Genomic DNA, 24,976 nt, shown 5'->3' with positions numbered 1-24,976 from the left:
AAGTTATTGGTATAAGGTATAATTAAGGGTATTATACATTTTTAGATGGGGAAAACGGTGATGTCACCAAAACGAGTAGGCCAGGTATTTGGACCCCTAAAAGCTGGAAAAATGTCTCAAAATGAAATAGCAGCAATGGTAGGACTATTAAAAAATTATTTAAGGAATATAAAACAGAAAATTGCGTCTGAAGTCAGTTTGGATCCAAAGCGTAAGAGATATTTGCCTAGTAAACAGAAAGAAACCACTGCGAATGCTTATCCAGAAGATAAAGGAATTTGTGTTTCAGTAAGAAAAGTTCGTCGGAGACTTATCGAAAACAAACTGTTAGCTAGGACACCAGCTCGAAAGCCAAGGCTTACTCCTGCTATGATAAAGAAACGTTTCGAAATGGCACAAAAATACAAAAACTGGACAGTGGAAGACTAGAAAAAGGTATATTTGTGTTTTGCTTGAATATCTATATTAAAAACTAAAAAAACATGAGCATAAGTTTGTTCGGAGTCGTCGCAACGAGAAATACAAGCCCGACTGCAAGTATCCGGTAAAGGTCAGGGCGTCTCAAGTGGTGGAAAACACGATAGGACAAGACCAGCACCGGAAAGTACTCGAGACGAGACTTGCCACGGCTGTAGGAATGGTTTCCTGGAGAAGAGGAACCCATATTTATGCATGATGGTGCTCCTTGCCACAAGGCTAAGAGAATTTCAACTTATTTAAAACAAAAAAAAATAAAGTTCTTGACTGGCCAGGCAACTTGCCTAACACGAACGCTATTGAGAATGGGTGGGAACTACTGAAAAGGGAGTTACTTAAAACGCTCATATATGAATGGAATCATAATCCTCACCTCCAGGAAACTATTTAAGATTGTATCGAGAGTATGCGTCGACGTGTTCAAGCTCTTTTAGCAGCCAAAGGTGGACATACAAAATATTAAATTTATCCCTACTTTGTAAAAATTATACTTTTTTAATAAATAAAAGTTTTTTGTAAACTTTTGTAGTAAATTTTAATTACCTATGTAATTAAAATTCACAAAAAAGAACAAAACAGTAATTTTTATATAGGAAATAACTTCATATAGGTAGTAAATTTTTCCTTGCTTGGCCCAATAATTTGGCCAGGTACTGTAATGCTGCACGATTACCTGACAGAAAGATTAAAATAGGTCCACCATCGCAACATTGACATCGAATTTCAAGATGACTTCATCTATTAGTATGCAATGACTTGGTATGGATTAAGGAGGAATTAAGAAAGGTATAATGTATTCAGGTAGGTCGCGTTTGGTCCCAATGGATCGTATATTTTAAAGACAAAACTACTTAGAAAATGAATATATTTTTTAAGCTTTAATAATATAAATATAAAGAGGCTATAAAAATTATAAATATATCCTATGTTATATAACATTTTTGCTTTGAGCAATGTTATGTATTTTTGGCAGTTATTTATATAGGTTAATCTTCAGAGTAGGTAGATAATTGCAATAGTAAGTACAACAGCTTCTATGTGAAATCCGAAGATATCTTTTTCGATATACATTCTAAAAGACAGTCGAAGAAATTTGGGAATCCCTCATATCCTAAAATAAAGTATATTCATGAACAAAAATACATAAACAATGTTACTAAAAATAAAGTATATTAGTTTTTTTATGTGCCTATATGTTTACAAAAAAAGGTTTCAATAAAAGTTTTTCGAATAAATCAACTTTTCCATATACTCCAATCAGAAAATAAAGTTGTAAGGGATTAGAAGTGTTATTATAAAAAGCTAGTACTTGGCTTTAACAAAGAGATCCCAACATAACACTTGACATGCTGAGGATGGTGGAAGAAGATTAAAATTTACCTCTCATAAGACGAAAAACCTTGTGGAAAATATTACAAAAACTAAATTTTACATGGGAGAAGCAAAATCGTAAGTCACTGCTAATCGACAACGAACAAATAATACGTTGGAGACGGCAGCATTTAAGGGATACTCGAAAATATAGAAGGAAGGAAGAAAAATCTATTATCTAGATGAAACGTGACTCAATGAAGCACACACAGTTTAAAAATTATGGCTGGACAAAAGTATTCAAATCAGTCGACAAGCTTTCATAGAAAATCTATGTACGTGACTAAAAATTTCTGTTAGCAAGGACTGCCGACACATATTGGATGCTGTGAAGGGTTCGTCGAAGGTGGTTTACTGGAGTTTCAGTCGACATCATCCAAAGACTACCATGAAGAGATGAATGCAGATGTATTTGAAGAATATTTCACACAAATGATCGACTTGATTCCAGAAAATGCTGTAATCGTAATGGATAATGCCACTTCGCGATTAACAGAAAAATTTCCATAAACATCTTGGACAAAAACTGAAATTAGAAACTGATTAGTCGATAAAAATATACCATTTGGAGGTGACATGTGGAAAATGGAACACTTAAAAGCAGTTTCAGATCGTAAGTTACATTTAAAAAAAAATTATGTACTTCGTTTACCACTGTGATTTAAATACTATCGAGTTGATGAGGACACAAATGAACGGTTGTGTGTCTAGACAAAATAAAACTTTTAAAATGAACGATGTTTGTGAACTTATTATTACGCCAAGCCCTTGATACGCTTCTGATCAAATATACTACGCGATTCAATCCACAGTTGTTCTAAGGCCGCCGAGAAAATTCTGGGAGCGTTCCAAACAGCAAAACAATTTGTACGGTCAAATAAATAAACATTATACATTAATCGTGTTTTAGTTTTAGTGTTAGAAGACTTTAAATGAATTAAAATAAACATAACATTGGTATCAGAGGTAGAACAATTAAATAAATTCTGTCGGGAAAATAGCTGAATTAGTAAAACGGCTCAAAACGCCATGGAAGAAAAGGGTCTCGATACAGAAACATATGTGTTTGAACACAAGAATGCTGCTGTGATTTAGTCGATTTCATCTTTGAAAAACAAAGTTTCTTCTAATATTTCTAAAGTTTCTACGGATATTATTTCTTTAGAAAATAATGTCACTTCTGAGATTGCTTCTAATGACGATAAAATATCTTCATTGGAAAACAAAGTTTCTGCCGATATTTCCTCTTTTGAAGAGAAACTCAAAGACATTGAAAAGAAAATGGAAGAAACAGGGACAGCAGACAGAGGAATTCGATCAATTACAGTAGAGACAAAAGATGACCAGACGAAATCCCAGATTGACATCAGCCGATTTGGAGTGCCTTTGGAGATCCATAGTGACCAAAGAAAGAACCTCGAGAGCGATATACTCCAGAAAATCTGTGATAGACTAAGCATGAAGAAAACAAGAACTACAGCCTATCAGCCGCAATCGGATGAAATGTCAGAGTGAATGAATAAGACAGTTTGCAAGTAACTGACAACAATGATGTCCAATCACCACCGAGACTGGGACTAGTACCTTCCGTTCTGCGGCACCACCAGCAAAAGTCCTATTTGGTCGCGAGATGCGACAACCTTGTGATCTAGAGTTAAGATGTCGACCTGGAGAATTTGTAGCTAGTGAAGATTATGTGAACGAATTGCGAAGAAGAATGGGTGATATACACGAGTTGGTCCGTTCCCATCTTCAGATCGCTAGCGGCCGAATAAAAAAACGGTAAGATATCCAAGCCAACAAGGGATGTTTTAAGAAGAATGACAAAGTCTGGCTCTATAATCCAAAGAAGCGAAAGGGTTGTTCTCAAAAATTGCAGCAGTTCTGGGAAGGTCCATACTTCATTAGGGAGAAGATTAACGATTTCATCGACCAAATAAGCAAGATTACTACTCACTGGCCCATACCATCCCTGATCAGTATTAAAGACACACAAGGACTGGCACCTATCTTTTGAAGGAAGTTTGGTTGAGTTGAAAAAAAAACTCCCGGAAAAACTTTGAAGATGCATCACGTTACCTTTTCCATTGTACTCACGTAATAAAAGACACTGCCCATGACCAACCTACCTACCAAGATGTGTAGGAAGCATTACTTCAAAGCACATGTTGGAGTCCAATGTGCAAAAGTTAGCTATGCCAAAGTTAGAGTGCTACCAATTGCATTGGAGGGTTGTCCGAAATATGGTGGAAGAAATCTTTAAAGACATCGAAGTTCAGGTACTAGTCTGCTGCAATCCGCATGGTTACTGGTGCGGAGCGAAAACCATCCCTTGCCACTTTTATACAAGTGGGAGTGGGTCCAGTTGCCTATACCAGCATCCATTTCCAGTCCCGACGTAAGGAGGGGGCAATGTTACACCGGCTCTGCATGGCGCCGCAGAGTCTAGGCTCGATAACCGTTCAAGATTGCTAATCAAGTCGCACATATGGAATAAGTCAAGAAGTTTTTACAGGGATCTAGGACCGGCTTCAATGAAAGTTTCAGAACGATTTTAGTCTCCAATATAACTTTATACAGTCAAGTAATAAATATATATATATATATATATATATATATATATATATATATATATAATTAATTATATTTTAGTGTTAGTGTAATTGAGTTAAATAGTGTTAAAAAATTGTAAAATAGACTAAATAAAATAAGTGTTTAAAGAAGATTAAACGCTGTAAATAAATTATTAAAGATAAAAATATACCAATATTCAGGATATTTCAAAAGTCCATATGTTCCATAAGATTGAATAAAGTGGAAGCTTAGACCTCAAAACGTTGAACCAGCGAGTTATGTTCTATAAGGAGACTCCAATGTTTTGTGAATACAAAAAACAGCAATATTTATTAGAGAAAAATATTAAAATGTCTAGTGTGGTGCAGATCACACAAAGATTTTCGAGCCATAAGCAAGACATTTAAAGAATGAATAGTTTTAATAAAAGGGAATCCATATGAAGAACTATGCTTTCTTGATTGTGTGTAAGTTGTACTGGTATATAGACTAATAGAATTATAGTGTTTTTATCATTGTCATTACCTACAAAAATTAAAAAAAAAATTAATATTTTACCTGGATAGGCATTCACATCTATAATTCCATATTTTCTAGTAGACTTTTCAATAACTACATCCGCTCCTAAAAGATCCATTCCAAAAGCTTTCGTTAGAGTAGCGGCTATTATGTCTATAATTTCTTCATCTGGTTTGGGTTTTTCCGTTAATATATCCTCAGGATCTAACACACAAAGCCTACTTTTCGAATCAGACTTAGAGACATCACTTGTATCGAAATATATGGTCTCCCTCTCTGAAGCTTTGAAATTTTTTAACGAAGGCCTCTCGACATAATAGTGCTTGTCACCTGCTATATATATTTTAAATAAAACTGCGTCGTGGTTTATAAAACTTTGTGCTACACAGGGTGTCTTAATTCCTGTTAAATATTTCTCGTTAAAGATTATCGACATTTCATGTGCCTTTTTTGATCCATGTCCTAACATAGGTTTACAAATGAAAGGATATGTTACTTTGGCCATTTTTAATTGTTGCTTTAGTGACTCTTTATCACCTAAAACAGTGTAATAAGAATAATTAGTTAAATTATGGTTTTGTTAGTACATCACTGATATCAAAGTAGTTTCCTAATAATAATTACATAACTTTGAATACTTTGTAATAATAACTAATGCAATAAATGCAACAAATACTTCTATATAAGGTATATGTCTATTCAGAGTCTTCTTTTACAATCCCTGATGTGTTTTGATTACTTTGATTTACCTTTGAATTTTATTCTCATTTTTCTTATCTGCATCTTCCTTATATCTTATTCCAACTGTTCTCATCTTATCTAAGGTCTCCCTATTGCTTGTTTACCTGGTAAAATAGTGTCCACAGTGACTCTTGAAAAGTCTATTGTCACCCTCCTCAATATATGCCCATAACTAATATATTAAATCAAAACACTCCTTTGAATATTCTTATTTTTTATATTTAGTTCATTCTTTTATTCCATGTTTATCCCTCTCGTGGACTCATCTTCATTTGGTATCTTAGGTCCTATTATTTTTCTTATAATTTTTCTTTATTCTTTCGAAGATTTTTAGTTTTGATATCCTATTTTCAAAGATATTTTTTAATTTGATTTATTACCTAGTATCTGCACACTTGATTATGTATGTCACTTGATCAAAAAGGATTTTAAAGCCTTACAAAATATGCTCCGTATTCTCAATTAAATTATATATTTCACTTACCTGTCCTTAATGTACAAAAATTTGGTGTAAAAACATTATAGGTAGATAAATTAGTGGAATGAATAATACTATAGCAGTTACATCTATCAATTAATTTTCTGACATTTGCTATTGGATCTATCACAACCAGAGATGGATTTTGAGAAATATAATTTTCAACTTCTTGAATAAGATTACCACACTAAAAAAGTATAAAATATAAAAATAGTAGTATTAATTATTTCAATAGATTTTTGTTTTTATTTTATTTTATGTAGGAATATTTTTACAACGCTTTTAAGGTAAAATTTTATACTAAAGTGTAGAAAAAGTGATAGACCAAGATGTGAAAAAATGTATTACCTAAATACGAGCACAATATGCTGCAAAATGTTGGTATATAGATACTTCTTTAAGATGGTTCTAGGATTACTTCACTGGTAAAATGCAATTCAAGCTTTCATGCTAATTCAATCAGCTTATTACATTGTAAGATCAATAATAAGTAACCAATGACACCTGACATACATTTTTTAATAACAGGAACCAAGCTCCATTGGTAATAGAAACTGGTCTTAATAAAATGATGGTATATCTAGATCACTACAAGCTAACATTAAATGTTAATAACTCCAAGTACACATACAAAAGTAAAGACTTTCAGAAAACCTTTCAATTATATAATACTAGATGATAAGGACCTTCAAAGAAATGATTGAATGAAATATTTATGTCTATATATAATTTTAATTCAAAATAGTCTGCTGGTACTTCTGATTCTAGAGAGTAAGAAGATCAAATTATTTTAAAGTCCCTGCTAACAATATTTTCATAGCACTTTTGCATCACCTTTATGGTAAAATTTTATACTAAATTGAAGAAAAAGTGATAGAACAAAATGTGAAAAAACATATTACCTAAGCAAGATCACAATTTAACTCCAAGTATAAATTCAAATCATTTTAAAGAATATATCTTAAATATTGATATAGAACTAATATTGACTCTGTGAAGGCAATGTATATGCCAACAATTATAATTCAGAATCGACAGAATTTTTTATTTTGGAAAGTAAAAACATCAAATTATTAAATTCCTTGGTATAAATACCTTCATTCAAGAAATAGTGGTGAAAGGATGTGGAAAATATGTTAACTACACAAGACCATACTGAGTGCAGGTGCAAATTCAAATCATTTAAAAGAAAGGATATTTAGAGAAGTCTGTATAATCACAGTTTTCAAGTCATCTGTAAGTATGTATTGCCATATATGATTTTCTTAATTGACTGAAGGGTAGGTGTATCCCCAATTGGATATTTATATTATATTATATTATATTGGTTTATTTTCTATGAATTTTTTAAATATAACAATTTGAGCCATGCTTAGCTTATCCACTCTGAAATATGTTTCTTCTATATATTCAACTTTCTTTTCTTTTCTACTTTCCAGTTTATCTCATATAAGTCTACTGTTGTAATATTTTCATTATTGATATAACACTTATCTTGGCAGTTATCCTTACAAGTGGTAATCATTCTGATTGTGTACTTGTTTTACTTGTTTACACAATAAACATTATAAAGATAGTAATAATTACTGAAAAAATTATGTTTAATCTAATTGATTTAAGTTTAAACCGATAACAACAAATATCCTAATGAGAAACTAAGTATGCTCTATTAATTGTTGTAAACATACCCTAATATCACCCATATTTGCAGATGCAATAATATCCGTCATTTTATGTACTAACACACAGAAGGGTCCTTGTGATTCCAAACTTTTTTTCAGACTCAACTGCAAAAGAATAATGTAAATATATGCAAATTACATAAAACTTACAGCGAAAATAAACACACAGTTTACGCACTTTGAACACCTCAAAACCAAATTTTTTACTTATTGTCTCTAGTTCCTGCCAATTTAGCTTCTGTAATTTCTTCTCGGATACCCAGAAGGCTATCCTTTTATTGGAAGGCATTTTATATTATTTATTATCAAATACTACCTACAAAACAAAGATTAATACCACGCTTTTTTATTATAATACCACCACCATGTCAACAATCGAAGGTCGTTGATTTTATGGTTTGGCTTTTATCACAACACAGGTGACACAAGACAATTGCCAAATTTATCAGTGTCTTGTGCTGTAATTGGTTATTTGATAAGTGACATTTCCACGTGACATTTGAAAATCTGATTTTTGTACTACACTGCCTAGTGCCTACATATAAATATACACTGTCCAAAATAATAATAAGAACAAAAGCTAAACGATATTGCATTTCCAAGGGAGTGCAGTTGATATATTAAACAAATATATCTTTTAAAAGATGAGGTCGTCATGGAACATCCGATAGATGTGAAACATCAAAATGTATGATTCTTATTAATATTATAAAGAAAATTACTCTGTATATAAGCAGCGAACGTGTTAAACATACTTTACCGTACTCGAATATAAAGGCATAATGGAGCAGCAACCTGAGAGGACAGATAACATTTATACTTAATTATCTAAATATTACTCTGTCCCTTATAAATATGAACTATTACTAACACAGCAGAAAACCAACATCATCCATAAATACAAAGTTATAATCATTAAAATGATAAAATTACTTAGCCACAGTATGAGAATATATATAGGAGAGAGTAATCGATCGACTGGTAAGTGAGCAAACAAGAGACGTAATTTTGGGAAGGTCGAGGCTCTACTATAGGGCTGTAGCACAAATGATGATTATGATGTTTCTATGTCTTTGCAATGTTCATTTTCCCATTTTTCTTTGACTTCGTTGATTAATATTTTGATGATTTTGTTGATTCTATTATATTCTTCTTTGTTTTTTTTTTCAGTTGTCTCTTCCATCGGCTGTAGGATTTCAGTGGTCACCCAATCTTTTCCTTTTTGTTTAGTAGGAAAACAACATATGTCGAATTAATCTGGAAAACTATTTATTACTACAAATAAGATTATATGGCCAAATTATTTTAATAAGTGTAAGCGTCAGATATCTAAGATTTGTTTGAAAATGCAATAAAGAACTAGATGGAGATAAAAATATACTAAAGTTACAGCAGAATGAACGTAATGGAAGGAGCCAAATCGTATGTTGCAGGCACAAAATCAAACTGAAATTATTCCAATGTAACTAAAATATAGATTCTATGAGACCGCCGTAAGCTCTGATGTTACGACGATGACTACTATTATGTATATAAAAAAATAATGAGAAAGAATTTATGTGGCAAAAAAGAGAAATCTTGCATGGTGAGTGAAATAATAAAATAGTTATATTTTTGTTTCATTCAATTTCATTGTGTGTATTTGGTTGCCTATACCCAAACATAAATAAATTTTTCTAACCTAACAAAAAAACTTCAAATCAATGATCAATGCAATATACAATAATACAATATACCCAATTACCGTGAACCAGAAATGATATTTTGTAATATATGATATACTCCAATAGTTTTAAATATTATTATTTGCTACAAGGAAAATGTCAGATTACGGAATTAATCGTAAAAAGTTAGACCCCAAGAAAAAAAATTTCGCTATAGTAAAAGTTAGTAATATACTTGAGGGATTAAGTATGGGTAATTTAATTCTATTTATTAAATTTATTTCAGGAAACAATGACTGGAACTGATGGAAGAAGTTTTTCGGGATCGAAGACTGAGGGTTCATTGAAATTAGGTTTAAGTAATGATACTCCAAAGAAACAACCCACCATTCTGTTGAAAGCAAGAGAACCAAATGCAGAAGATATCAGTGCTTCTCCAAAGCGCAATCAGAAAGATGATCATTTACATACTACTGTTGCTAGCTCAAAGGATGAAGGTAATCCATTTTAAATATAGTGTTTTGAACTTGTTGAAAAATACTTTACTGACAAATGAGGAAACACTTAATAAAGAAGTTGCAGAAATATGTTACTGCAATTAATATACTTAAAGGGAAAATGAACACGGAATATACAATAGGTCTTACTAAAAGATAAAAACTATAGAACTTAATTTTTGGATCATATAGATGGGAAGAAGAAGAAAATATCTCTTTTAATCTCTAGATAGCCTGACTAGATGAGATTTTTATCAATAATCATTCAAGATCTCATAATTATTCTGTCTTTACAACCCTGTGTGAATCCTAGCCTCATCAAGAATTTCTTTCCAGTTGTCCAATATTCCCATATTTCTTATATATTTGTCGATGTTATCAAGGAACCTTGTTCTGGGTCTTCCTCTTCTCCTCTGACCAATGGGTCTATCAAGGAGTGTTTTTCTAGTTGGGCCATTTTGTTCCTTCCACATTACATGCCCTATCCACCTCTTAATATGTTGTACAATATCTGGTTCCTAGTAGGTATATTCTATAAAATTCGAAGTTGTCTTCTCCACACTTTATTGTCATTCACCGCTCCATAGATACACCTTAGTAGTTTTCTTTCGTCATGCAAGATATGGATTCTTTAATTTTGTTGTGAACATACATGACCAGGTCATCCTCATAGCCCAAGACATAATGTCCATTATTGGTGAGTCTAACTATCAGCTCATCCTTGACCAAATTTCACAAGAGAAAAGAGAAGACTCCCCCCTGTAGACAGTCTCTGGCTACTTGTGATACTGTATCCCCCAGTAAATTTGCATATGTCACATGGCTGTCACATAGTTTTCCCTAGAAACATAAGTCATGGTATCCACTTCAATCTACTGCCCTATATATCTAGTGGTATCAGTTTTGTTTTAGACTCAGGAGAATGCATCCTGAATAGTTCTTTCAGGGTCTCTTCACCATTCTGAGTGTATTCACCTGACTCCTTTTAGAATGAGGGAATACTTATCTGACTGCCTTTTGAGAGAACTTTACAGAGCCTTGACATTTCTACAGTCTGTTCTATCTTCTCGCAATGGCTTCTTCATGATTTTCTTTTGGCCTTCTCAGTTCCTTACTTAGTCAGAGCTTTGCGATAATCTTCCCACTCAAGTGATCTTTTGGCAAAATTAAATTTTTTGTCAGACTTCTACCCTGTGATTTGCAGGGTTGTCATTCCACCTGGGGACTTTCCTGTCTTAGGTCCTCACTAGATCCAGACTATCTCCAAAGGTAAACATGAGAAAATGAATCTGTAACTAGACACAATTAATTGTTACAGCTTTGTATTTTATGTAATTCAAGCTATGGTTGTGACTGGGAACTGGAAAGGCTATTTAGGAAGTCATATTTAACTCTTAGAATATATTTGTGCCCATCAGAAACAGAGCTTTCATTCAAGCTTCGTTGTAGTTAGTATCCTGATATGGTAGCTTTTGCTATGACAATCATTAAGGCTCAGTGCCAGACATTGTATGTTATTTGTATGGCAGGAGTTTGCATAAAATTTATGGATGGAGACAGGGTATCTCATTTTCTTGTGAATTAGTCATAGAGCAGGTGTTCATCTAAAATTTATGGATGGAGACATGGTATGACCTTTTCTTGCGAATTAGTCATAGAGCAGGTGTTTGAATAAAATTGCGATCTTGTCAAGGAAAGTTGATTGAAAGAAGAACATAATTTTCTCTATCATTTTAGTTTTAAATATCAATACTGTAAGATGTAGTGTTAGTTAAAATATAATAAAGTGTTCATTGAAAGGGGCAATTTGCCGAATTGTTTGAACAACTACAAGGTGTTCTTAATATAATATTCTTTAATATTATAGGACTGCTCCCAATTACTTTTTTCACTGATTATTTTTTTTAGCAAATACAGCACCAACTTTAAAAATAATGTCCAAGGCAATGAAATTAATAGATGAAGGCGTGATTTGCACAGAGTCATTACAGGACTATTTTAATGAAAACAATGAATTTCTTATAGTTGGAGTTGTAGGTGCTCAAGGTGTAGGAAAATCAACTATCATGAATCTTCTCTCGTACAGTAAAATAACAGAAGACTTAAAGAAAGAAATATTTAAAACTGAAAATAATTCTATTTCTAAAGAATGTGATATTAAAATTTTAACTGAGCATTTTGAAAAAGTTGATTTAAAACAAGATGAAAAGTTAAGAAAGGAGGTATTTAAAATTGAAACTTCGGAAGATATAGAAAGAGGGTTTAATAGAACACAAGGAATTGATATATATGTGACACCAAATAGGGTATGTAATATTGTTCAATATTGTTATATTAATTTATCAATTTCTAGGTGTTTTTGAAATCTTAATTTTTGTTTGATAGTTGGTACTGTTAGATAGTTTTTGGTTATTTTACAGTAGAAAATTTTGGTGTAATCATATTGGCGTATAATATCAGGTAGGTTATCGGCCTATAAGCCTGTTAACTACCTCTACAAGTTATTCACAAGAATAATGGAATAATAACAAACAGACTGGAAACAAAATTACATTTTTACCAACCTATAGAACAGGCAACAGACTCCACCAACAATAGCCGAGATTAGAGCAGCAGTGGACAAATTAAAGAACAATAAAGCACCGGGATCGGATCAAATAGCATCGAAGTTACTGAAGGAAGGAGGAGACACACTACAAAAAACAATACATGAATTGATAACAAAGATATGGTCGAATAAACAGCTACCAGCGGAGTGGAATAGCGGTATTATTGTACCATTACATAAAAAAGGAAATTAGTTAGAATGTGGAAACTAACGTGAAATCACGTTGCTGAATGCAGCATACAAAATAATGTCCAACGTCATTTATGAAAGACTTAGACCACACGCTGAAAAAATAGTTGGCAAATACCAGAGTGGCTTCTGTAGACAGAAGTCAACAATAAACCAGATATTTGTTCTGTGACAGATCCTCGAAAAAACAAGTGAATATAACATCAACACACATCATCTCTTCATAGACTGAAAGCGCATATGACAATATAAACGGAGAATTCTTAATGAAAGCAATGAAAGAATTTAATATACCAACACAACTAATAGAACTGATAAAAGAATCTCTAAAAGTAGAAAGTAGAATCCGGATACAAAATGAATTAACGGAAACAATAGATGTGAAAAAGGGACTTCGTCAGGGAGACGCTCTATCATGCATCTTGTTCAACATCTTACTCGAGAAAATACTGAGGGACACAACAGTCAATACACGAGGAACAATCATTAATAAAAGCGTGCAAATACTAGCATTTGCAGATGATGTTGACATAATCCCAAGATCAAGAAGAGAAATAATAGAGGCATACAAGCAAATAGAACGAGCTGCACAAAATAGTGGTCTTAAAATCAATCAGACCAAAACAAAATATATGCAGGTAAGTAAAAACGCAGAAATAAGGCAGCCACAAAATATAACAATAGGAGAATACAACATTGGGGGGGTAAAAAACTTTATATACTTGGGATCCCTATTCACGTCTGATAATAACGTCGCGGGGGAAGTGAAGAGGCGAATATTTATTGCAAATAAATGTTACTATGGCTTAATTAGGCAACTAAGATCAGATAACGTCGCAAGAAAAACAAAATGCCAAATATATAAAACCCTAATAAGACCGGTACTCACATACGGCTCAGAAACCTGGACACTCACTAAAAGAGAGGAAACGTTGTTAGCCACCTTCGAAAGAAAAATCTTGCGACACATATATAAGGGCACAAAAGAAAACGGAATATGGTGAAGAAGATACAACTCTGAACTATACAAAATATACCAGGATCCGAATATTATAACATTCATTAAAATAGGACGGCTGCGTTGGATAGGACATGTAGAACGAATGGAAGAAGGCGAAATACCAAACAAAATATTCAAACAGATGCCAGTAGGAAAAACAACAAGAGGAAGACCGAAGCTGAGATACTTAGAACAAATAGAAAATGATATAACAACCTTAAAAATAAAAAAACTGGAGAAAGAAAGCACGAAATAGATCACAATGGAGAAGAATCCTGGAACAGGCCAAGACCCAAAAGGGGTTGTCGAGCCAGTGATGATGATGATAGAATAGGCAAGTTTTAGGGGAAAGTTCTTTGAATACAACTGACCATTGATCCTGGCTTTAATAGACTTTCGCAAAGCATTAAATATGATAGAAATTAGCAGCGTAATGATAGCGTTGAAGATACAAAATTAAGAAAAATCAAAAGGGGAATCATACACAGAGATACATTATCTCCCAGACTCTTTACATCAGTTCTGGAACATGCTTTTAAACATTGGAGTGGGGCGCCAAAGGAATCAATGTCGATAACAGACGGGTTAAAAGAAATTAGAACAATGCTTACTGAGGTAGATGCTGCCTGTAAGAAAGTTGGTTTTAACATCAAAAGTCACAATACATGATAAATCTGGTACCAAGCGAAAATCCAAAAGTCGGCTGTAATAAAGTTCTGCATTAGTTCATAAATATAAATACTTAGGTCGTGAAATCCAAATTTCCAGGGACAACTAAACTATTGAACTGCAAAGAAGAATCTCTTCAGTATGGCCGCATATGGAGCTCTATCAGACACCTTCAAGAGCAACATGCCAAATTATTTGAAAAAGAAGATGTTCAACACATCAACTACACTCAGAGTCGCCCAAAGGGTTAGAAACGATGAAATAAGGGCAGGCATCACAGATGTCATAGAATGCATAGCATACAGCATATCTGAAGTGGAACATGGCGGGCCATGTGTCCAGAATGATTAACGGGTGGTGGACAAAAAAAATTGCAGTGTGGAAACCACGACTAGACAGAAGAAGCAGAGGTAGAAAACCTATACAATAGACAGACGACATCAAAAGAATCGCTGGGACTTGGCTGTGGGATCGACTCAAGACCGACAGAACTGGAAGAAATTAGGTTAGGCCTATGTTCAACTTTATGTTGGGAATGTTGGGAGTACGAAACTAGAAAGCCGAGGCGAAGAATAGGAGAGAATGGAGACTTATCCTTGAGCAGGCCAAGATCCACCATGGGTTGTGGAGCCAAGGATGATGATAATGTTCAACTTTGGTCCATTGGATGATGCATACCATTATCATCTTCATCCGAAAGGTCTTTGTATTATAAACAGTAACAATTACAGGCAAAGAAGTACACTGTAAATGTATGAACAATTGTATAAAGTGTTTACATAAGACCAACCCATCATCATTTTTGATTTTATTTTTTTTTCAAGTCACAATTTTTCACTTCGTTTTAAAAGTCTGAGCTTTATTCTAAAATATCTTTAAATGAATGTTTAGTTTTTATTTTAATAGTCACAGTAATTGCTATAATACAAGTTTATTTTTACAGCTTATCCTTTTAGATTGCCAGCCCATTTCATCGGTATCTGTCTTAGAGGAATTGATAAAAAGCGAAACCAAGAGAACCAATTTAGTTAGTGAATTTATACCATTAGAAAACAGTGGAGAGATTCAGGGATTACAGCTAACTACATTTCTAATGTCTGTGTGTCATGTTTTAATATTAGTACAAGACTGGTTTTTAGATAGTAATGTGGTAAGGTATGTAATTTGCATATAATTATCAAAGATAGTTTATGTAATTAAATTGACTATATCTTTTTTTTTTCAGGTTTTTACATACCGCCGAAATGTTAAAACCAACAATACCAAATCCAGAAGACGAAATAACAGATCATTTTCCTCATTTAATGATTATGCATAATAGAGCACAGATGGAAGATTTTTCTCCTTCCAAGTTCAAAACAATGCAACAGGTACGTTGCTATACCTATAGGTTAAAGACTAATTGTACTACAGCTAGTAGTTAATACAATATCAATAACCGGTAACTATCAATATATTCAGTACTCAGACGTATAGGAATCAGCTTTGTATGGTGGCTAAAGTAGATACTCCCCCTACAAATAAAATAAAGTCAATACGAAACTGAGCCTCTCCTCCTCTTTCCATAATTATTAAAACAATGTGAGCATCTCACGTGTAGTAGATATTCCCAAAACCTGCTCTAGACTGATGGAATTCCAAATGATGAAGTGCCATCGGATACAGTTTTGGATCATTTTCATGTTTTCTAGATGATAAATGCACATTTCTTAATTGTTGTTCCACACAGTCTTAGGTGTTATGTGACGGTCGCACTAAAAGTTCATTTTCTCGTCCTTGTTTAGAACCTTGTCTTATAGTGCATGACACATTTTCCTTAAATCGTGTTACTACACCTTCTACTGCGTTTTTACTAACTTTAAGAAAGTATCTACTGTATTTAATGGAAATCAACCACAATTTTAAGTGAAAATACGTTTAATTTGACGTTTCGATTTCCACAGATTTTCTCTATTCGTAATATATGTTCTTTCTTTCCTCCCGTTTTTTTAGTGTGACCTGTCATTATGTACACCTTCCTAATCCGAAGCAGAGTATCGGTTCTCTGGGCATATTATGTTTTCGCCCATAAGTAGGTTACTGGTAAGTAGATTGTAGATTCAAAGGGGTCGATTGACCTCGAAGATTTTCCCATATTGCAACCTCTAAGATATTTTGTGACCTACATCCATATTCAGTCCAACAGATCTAGATTTCCAAACAAACCTATTATTCGTTTAGTAGAGGTATTTATTTCCTGTTTAGGCTCTAAAAAAACCTGTTCCAGATAGTTGACGTTGGCGAACAATCGCCAACAGTTGCAGACATGTTAGTCTATTTCTGTTGAGTTTTTGCAAAACCTACTGTTGCTCTGTCCACTTTGCTTATTTTACAGAGATGATATCTGAGTGAGCAATGTTCAGTGAGAACACCCTTGATTACTCCGTGAGTTCGGTCTCCTGAAGCTTCATCAGTATTTTTGCGTAGCGTAGAATTATGTGCTGTTATTAAACTGTTACCTACACCCTCGCGAGCCATACTTTATTCTCAACTCCATACCGAAAGAAAATATGTCCCATCCCTTTATCTTTCCAAAATCTACTTACCTTTTTCAATCAATGAAGAAATCAGAAGGAAACTTAGGGATGCGAAAGAAAAATAGTAGTCCAAGCGAAATAATCAAACTACTGGACGATAAAGACAAACATTCGTTTCTAAACCTGTTTAATAAATTATACCAAACAGGACATATACCAATAAACTGGCTACTATCAACATTTGTAAAGATACCGAAAAAAATAAACGCTAATCAATGTAGCGATCATTGCTCTATCAGTCGGATGAGCCGCATACTGATCATTTTCTTAAGAATACTGCACTCGAGAATTTACAACAAAATAGAAGTACAACTAAGCGAAATATAGTTTAGGTTCAGAAACAACCTTGGAACCATAGAAGCATTATTCAGTTTGCAAGATCGTGGTTCAACGATGTACAGACATAGAACAACTGTATATATGTGTTTTATCGACTTCGAAAAAACCTTTGTCCGGGTCATCCACAACTAACTGATAGGTGTCTTGAAACAGGTGGGAATTTATGGCCAGGGCCTCCGTATTATCAAAAACTTGTATTGGTATCAATGGGCAAACATACGAATTGATTAGAACACGACGGAAGCAGTGGAAATTCGACGTGGAGTGAAGCGAGGGTGTATTTTATCGCCTCTGCTTTTTAATATATACTCGGAATTTATTTTCACAGAAGCTTTAGATGAAGATGCAGGCATTTAAAATCAACGGAATTAATGTCAGCAATCTCAGATACACAGACGACACGGTACTTATTGCTTTCAATGAATAAGAGTTGCAGCGACTTATTAATAAGGTGACCGAAACATGTGTTGAATATGGGCTAAAACTCAGACAAACCTTATGGTTGTCAGCAAAACAAAGTTACAACCAATAAACATCAGAGTATATGGAAGAGTCTACAATAGCACCTATTTGGGCGCCAATGTTAACGATAACTGGAATATGAGCAAAGAAATTTTGGGCGACGGGTAAGAATATAACAATCTCCGAGAGTAAGTGAACCATAATAAGAGTTTAACAATGTCCAGAAAACGACATTCTCCTGCAAACCACCTACAATTTGATAATTATAATATTCATTATAAAACTTCAATAAAATTTCTAATTATAAACTGTTATTAAATAAAATTGTACAACTTACCACTACATATTTAACTCGTTCTTACTGGGAACAAATAAGCTAATTTTAGTTGTGGAGAGTTTTCTCAACATTTCTAATTACATTGAAGACATACATAAAATAGAACAAACCTTGTCTCGAAAATTAAATTATGAAGATTATTTATCTCCATTTAACTGCTATTTAAGTAATATTCTTACGACAGATTTACTTACTAAAATAGACCACCTAGAGTATGTACATCATTGGAAGAATTATCAGAAATTATATACAGATGGTTCAAAAATGGACGGAAAAGTTGGATATGCTATATTCTACACCCAAAAAAGTATAAAGATAAACAACAGATTACCAGGCAAAATGACAACTTTCACAGCTAAACTCATAGCAGTCAAAGAAGCCTACAAAATATGTATGAATCCAAAAGAACTAAACTATATTATATTTAGAGACTATTATTTTACTAAAGCATTTCCTGAAATTTTATTGCTATACATGATTTTTAATATGCATTTGTTAGTACACGCACAAGTATTTAAAAAAATCTTTTTTAGGTGTATAAAACCTTATTTGATAAATCGAAATTGAACATAAAATCGGAAATAGGATTGGGCTCTGGTCGATTAATTAGTTATTTAAATAGCGACAATTGTGGAAGACCTATTAATTTATTTTTAGTTCCTGAAATTAACCTAAATTCCAGTAAGTATTTTTTTTCAATATTGTAACAATATAATTACCAATGTATAAGAGTGAAGTTATTTTCTATATCATTGGTTGCTAATTGTTCAATAATAAAATGGCACCTCAGTCGTCTAACTATAAAACGATAGTTAAGATGACAATTTTATGGTTGATGCTTCGACTAGCTCTGTCTCAGGTGCGTCGCATCTTAAATGCACGTCTGACCAAAAAGAAATAACATAGGCAAATAAAAGATTATATTAACTAATCATATTTATTATAGATACATAAAGAAATGAATTTTTTACTAATAAAAAGCAAATCTTGCCTAAAGCTTTACAAATAAAGATGTAAAAATGGCAGTTTTTATTGTATTTTTGTCACTTCTGGATGTTAGCTTAAGTTGTAGTGTTCAGGTACTTGTTGGTTTTAGGTACTTCTTGATAGCAGCCATGATATTTGATTGTAGCTTGCTGCATGTGGTGCACTACGTGGTTTGGGTGTCACAACAAAATGGGGGACAATACCGTTGTAAAGAACAAAAGCTACAACAAGAGACCTTGTTTTAGCCACAGTATACATTTAAAATATTGCCTTGCCATGAGGTTTCACAACAATTAACAGATACAGGGTGGAACAGCCAAATGGAATAAATTAAATAATTAATAAATAGGAGCGTGTACAAAAAAACGCTCGGACACGTCGATTAGTATTTTTAGTTGCGTACACTTTGTAATAAAAACTTTTTATACTTTTGTTCAAAATGCTCGCCTCGAATATCTTAGCAACATCCTAATCTTAATTAGAAATTTCTTCTAACATTACTCAACATCTCAGGCGTGACCGAAATCGCAAGCGTTATTCGTCTGTTAAGTTAGCTAAGTCGAGGGGTTTAGTTTTGTATACAATATTTTCACATATCCCCATAAATATTCGTTTGAGGTACTGCCGAACATTGATTTGGTATGGGTTTAGTATACTTTTTTGTATACTAAACTTGTAAGTTTTTATATAACTTATGGGTTTACTGGATCAAGGTATAAGTTTGCCAAAGTTGGTATGCCATTATTTTTGAGAAGTGCTAAATAATAATCGCCATTCAAATTGCCATTAATGAAAAAGGATCTATGATATGATCTCCTACAATTCCTGCCCATACATTAGCCTTTTTAGGGTATTATGTATGTTCTTTTCTTATCCAATGAGGATTTTCCTTAGACCTTGAGCGGCAATTTTGACGATTAGCATACCCGTGAACTGTAAAAGTACACTCATCAGAAAATAAAACATGTTCTAGTAGTAACATTGTTATCTTACATTGCCATCATTTGTTCACAAAAATACATTCTCTTATCAAAGTCGTCTTCCATGAGTTCCTGAGTTGGTATCATTCTATAGGAACGCTTTTTATTTTGTTGGAATAATCGATGAATGGCTAACATCAAACATTGGGGCTGCTTTTCAACTATAAGTATGTGAGTTTTTCTCAAACTCAAACGCTATATCCAATTTGACATAATCTTCTATTTCATTTGCAGCTGCTTTTTTATCTGCCTTACATGTCCAAGCTCGCGAAACTGCTTTTCTATTTTACTAATTGTTCCGTGGGATACAGATGGTAAATTTGGAAATGTTTCATGAAATAGACGAGCAACGTTTCTGTTAAATCAACGATTGTTTTGATATTCAATTAACGAAATTCAAACGACTGTCATGTTCAAAGAGTGACAACTACTGCCATGTTGACAGAAAACAATTTGCTAAGGTCAAGCACTTTAGACTAAAATAAACAAAACTATTGTAAAAAATATTTTTATTTTATATCAGTAAAAAGGAACGCTGAAATAGTTTTAGCTTACTATGCCATTATCAAGACCTGCATGAAAAGCAAGCATTGAATGTGTTGTAGCAAATTTTGCAATAAATCGAAAAACACTTAAAATTTCCAAAATTGTTAAAGATAGGTATAGGACATTGTAGATGAAATATATCTAGACTATTCTTGAGGAAAAAATTTAATAATATACAGGGTGTTGTATTTAAAATAAGAAAGTTGGTACTGATCACTGTTATATGACACACAATGTATAAAAAAGTTTTTAATACAAAATATGCGCAACTAAAAATACCAATCGATGGTTCAAGAGTTTTTTTGAACACGCCCCCATGTATTAATAAGCGAATTTATTCCAGTTGGCTGTTCCACCCTATATATAAAAAAAGGTTAACATTGGTAAAGACAATCACATGAATATAATTATCATTAAAACAAATTACTTAAAATGACTTAAATAAAAGATTCTACTTATATACACCATTAATGAAGTTAAAAGAAACGTGGCTATAGAGGTTAGGTATAAAAACAATCTGAATATTGGTGAAATATTAAAATTAACTATCAACGTAATGTTTGTAATACTCATTCAAAAAAAATTAAAGAAGAAAAATAAGTTTATGAACTGAAACTTCGCTTTAAAATAGAAAAGTGCAGAAAACACCTTTCCATTTCTATTCCACTGACAGATTTACTTCAAAATAAAGTTCAGATTTGCCAACACACAATTTTATACGACCAGATGTAAGTAGCAGAAATTTAATATACGGGGTATAAATACGGGGCATATCTTTTTCTAAATGTGCCTATCTTCTAGAGATGTTGGCGACCACATTGACCCATCTTATTCTATTCACAACAGCTCGAAATAGATCAGTTGACGTTGACGGAAGTCCACTTCCTAAGATTAGCCAGCCAGGATATACACCTACGTCTAGGGCCTCTCTTACCCTCAATCTTGCCTTGTAGAATCAACTGTAAAAGTCGGTATTTATTATTACGCATGATGTGTTCAAATTTGTCTTTTCTTAGCGTCTGAAGAATAGTTATATTACTTGTGTGGTGTATATATGAGACCCTCAACATACGTTGGTAGCACCACATTTCAAATGCCTCTAATCGTTTTATGGCATCTTCTGTAAGTCTCCAGCTTTCTACACCATAGAGGAGGACACGCATAATTATTATGCGTATATTGATACTTAAAGATAGGTTGTAGAGAATCTTCCTTCTTCTTAGGGCGCCTGTCCGTTCCAAACGTTGGCGATCATTCTGGCGATGATGACTTTGTTGGTTGCTATACGGAATAGCTGTGTTGAGGTATTTCTTTACCGTGCTCTCAGGTTCGCAAGCCAGGATATTCTTCTTCGTCCTGGGGCCCTTTTCCCTTTAATTTTACCTTGCAAAATGCATTGGAGTAGCTCGTATCTGCCTTAATATCTCATTATATGTCCCAAGTACTGCAGCTTACGGCCCTTCACAATGTTGACCGAATCCGCGGTTATGTTCATCCTCCGCCGTACTTCTTCATTGGTGACTTTGTCTGTCCATCTTCCTAAGACTGTTAAAAGAGCTTCTGGCTTTTTCAATACGAGTTTTTATTTCTTAGCTGTGATCCCAAGTATCCTTAATATTGCAGCCCAAATAGCATATTTTTTCCACCCTTTCTAACGGTGTATCGCCTATTGTAATTTGGGCGTTTATGTTGGTTTTCTTACTAATGATCATTATTTTTGTCTTCGTGCAATTAAGTTTTAGGCCGTATTTGTTACATGTTTCTACAACGTTATCCATCATCCTTTGGACCCCCTGCACACTATCTGCCAGCAACACTGTATCGTCTGGGGCACACCCAAAGAGTAAATGGGAATAGGACTGAAATAAGTGGAAATTGAAATTGAAGAATAATGACTAAACAGAATATTTAGTTGATAGAAAAGTTGAGCGCCATCTTTTGGGGTAATTTGTCATGAGTATATATTTTTACCAATAAACATTTGTACCTAATGTTTACCACTAAGTTGAAACTTCTATTATTTTAATAAAATACTTCTTATTTTAGACGATATCTACACGGGCCATCCGCCTCTAGAAGAAATAATCGCCAAGATGAGAGCCAATATTTTGGGATGTACACGTAATTCACTGACTCATGTACAACTTACGGAAAGGACGTGGTTGCTATATTGTGCGAAAGTATGGGACACAGTCAAAAAGAGTTCATTCTTTGTGGAATATACGAAACTGATGCCGTAGAATAAGAATCTAAACTTACTTAGTGAAGCGAAATGAATGCCATTATTATGCACTAAATGATGTGAAGAATATTGGAATACATTTCTTTAAGCAGAATGTATGGATAATAATATGTTGTAATTTATTGTTTTTTATTAATTTTTCAATAATTATAGCATTTTGAATGTTAAATCTACTTACTTCTCTTAAACACCAGCCGGTTGGATTTCGCCCCTGGACACGTTGGGTAGCTTACAATTACCCGAAACCTACCCTACTCTCAAGGAAACTAAATACCACTTTAGCGAGAAACTTTGAGGGGAGCTTCATATACTCGTAGATTAACCACAAAAGGCACGCTTCAAACTCGGTAGACGATTAGTTTTTAATTCTGACTCTGGTCGTGAAAGGGTCACAATTAACCTCCTTTAAAGGCCAGTTACTAAGATCCAGTGCAGATCCCCATATTTATTCATACCGAATCTACCCGAGCGCCTTGTTTACATATTTATCAAATCTGTCAGTAGAACAGCGGTAACCGTTAGGTATTTAGTATCGTCACTTAGATTCGTATTGTTATTCGTATTTCTTATAACTTTTATTGAGTGCTTTAGACGTTTTAGAGTTATTTTGTGTATAAAAATTGAGAGAACAAAACGTGCTGGGATAACAAAAAAAAAATCGTGAAATAATTGTTAACTTTTACAATTATTTTAAGAATATAAATGGACTGGACACTTTATTAATAATGAGAAATACAACATCAGAAGCTACCAGTAAAATGTATATCACCGTTTATATTTTATTATGCTCTTTACAATACATTTATGTAGGTGTTTCTATTAGGACTGTAAAAAGAATCATTCGGCAAATTCAACAGTCTTTATATTCTCAGGGTGAACTAAGTTTTCTACAAGAAAAAAACGTACCAAACGCCTTTATCACAATATTTGATTATAGAAATTCTTTATCAAACAAGAGCAGTTATCCACAAATTAATAAATTAGTTTGCAATCTGTCACATAAGATTAATTGTTATTACTGGTTGTATCTTGCTTAAAAATGAGTTCTAATATTGATACTTAAATACTAAAGCAGAATCGCGGTTAATACCGCAAAAATCGGAAGACGCTTGTAAAAAAGAATACGACAAGTTCATTAAATGGATGGAAGAGCAAAAGGTAACAGATACATATGAACGAGTTGTGCTTGCTTAACTTCAGAAAATGTCGGAACAGTACAAGCTGTCGACTATGTGGACTATCCATTCGAAATTGCAAAGTATGTTGAGGATAAACAACGGAGTTGATTTAAAATCATTTGTGAAAGTGAGATGTTGAGGATAAACAAAGGGGTTGATTTAAAATCATTTGTGAAAGTGCATATATTCATGAAGGCAATTTTTACAGATGCTCCGGATATTACGTATTTATTTTTGAAGGTGGTAGCCATTTGCGGTATCTTTGGCTCTTGCAGAAGATGTGAATTGTGCGATTTATGCTTACATGATATCAAGGAAGAAGGAAGCGTATTGCTTATTATTATTCGACCATATAAGACTGTGATGGCCCGACGTTTTACAGTTGCTGTTGCTAGTTTATCTAAAATTAGACGATCGTGAGAAATACACAGGACATGCGTTTCAACGTATGTTCGCTAAAATTATGGCGAACAGTCGCATAACAATAGATCACATCCAACGACAAGTAGGATGTAAATCGGCAGCTGTGTCGACTGGTTACGTTGAAGAAAGTCATTACCAATAAGAAGAATGTTTCAAACATTATTGAAAGTGCCATTAATGGAAGTACAACCCCATTGGCTTCCGATAATGTCAATAGTATTAATTTGGAATAGAATTTCCTCTGATTTAAAAAACAAGTATAAAAAATATTTCAAACAATACTAACTCTACTTTTTACATTCATTTAAAAGATTAAGGTTTTCAAATATTTGAATAAAGCTTTTGAAACATTTGTTAGTAATATTTTACTCATATTTTATTTATTTGATGTTATAAGGAATGTACTCCTGTCAGGTCAGACCAATATTTAAGGCTGT

General features: G+C 33.3%; 2 protein-coding genes across 4 annotated transcripts; one reads left to right on the top strand and one right to left on the bottom strand.

Annotated features, from left to right (window-relative positions):
* Positions 1-1,325: 1,325 nt before the first annotated feature.
* LOC140432480 (inositol-tetrakisphosphate 1-kinase-like) lies at positions 1,326-8,248 on the bottom strand. The gene is made up of 5 exons (XM_072520395.1): positions 8,021-8,248; positions 7,849-7,947; positions 6,167-6,347; positions 4,981-5,478; positions 1,326-1,588 (listed from the first exon to the last, which is right to left on the bottom strand). The coding sequence occupies exons 1-5, from the start codon at positions 8,129-8,131 to the stop codon at positions 1,512-1,514; spliced, it is 966 nt and encodes a 321-aa protein (XP_072376496.1). The 5' UTR covers positions 8,132-8,248; the 3' UTR covers positions 1,326-1,511.
* Positions 6,515-23,139, top strand: LOC140432479 (nonsense-mediated mRNA decay factor SMG9-like). Of its 3 annotated transcripts, XM_072520393.1 has the most exons (8): positions 6,515-7,396; positions 9,013-9,427; positions 9,793-10,003; positions 11,912-12,309; positions 15,413-15,624; positions 15,695-15,839; positions 18,717-18,864; positions 22,743-23,139. In XM_072520393.1, exons 2-8 carry the CDS (start codon positions 9,386-9,388, stop codon positions 22,934-22,936), a joined length of 1,350 nt encoding a protein of 449 aa, XP_072376494.1. In that variant the 5' UTR covers positions 6,515-7,396; positions 9,013-9,385; the 3' UTR covers positions 22,937-23,139. The 3 variants fall into 3 exon arrangements, with proteins under 3 accessions (XP_072376494.1, XP_072376495.1, XP_072376493.1); XM_072520394.1 differs by lacking the exon at positions 9,013-9,427 and having other exon boundaries at positions 22,743-23,138; XM_072520392.1 differs by lacking the exons at positions 6,515-7,396; positions 9,013-9,427 and adding an exon at positions 9,534-9,728 and having other exon boundaries at positions 22,743-23,137.
* The last annotated feature ends 1,837 nt before the right edge of the window (positions 23,140-24,976 follow it).

Source organism: Diabrotica undecimpunctata, chromosome 1 (genome assembly GCF_040954645.1).
Source record: "Diabrotica undecimpunctata isolate CICGRU chromosome 1, icDiaUnde3, whole genome shotgun sequence".
In the NCBI taxonomy this organism is placed as follows: Eukaryota; Metazoa; Arthropoda; class Insecta; order Coleoptera; family Chrysomelidae; genus Diabrotica; species Diabrotica undecimpunctata.
This window is presented reverse-complemented; position numbering and strand designations above follow the sequence as displayed.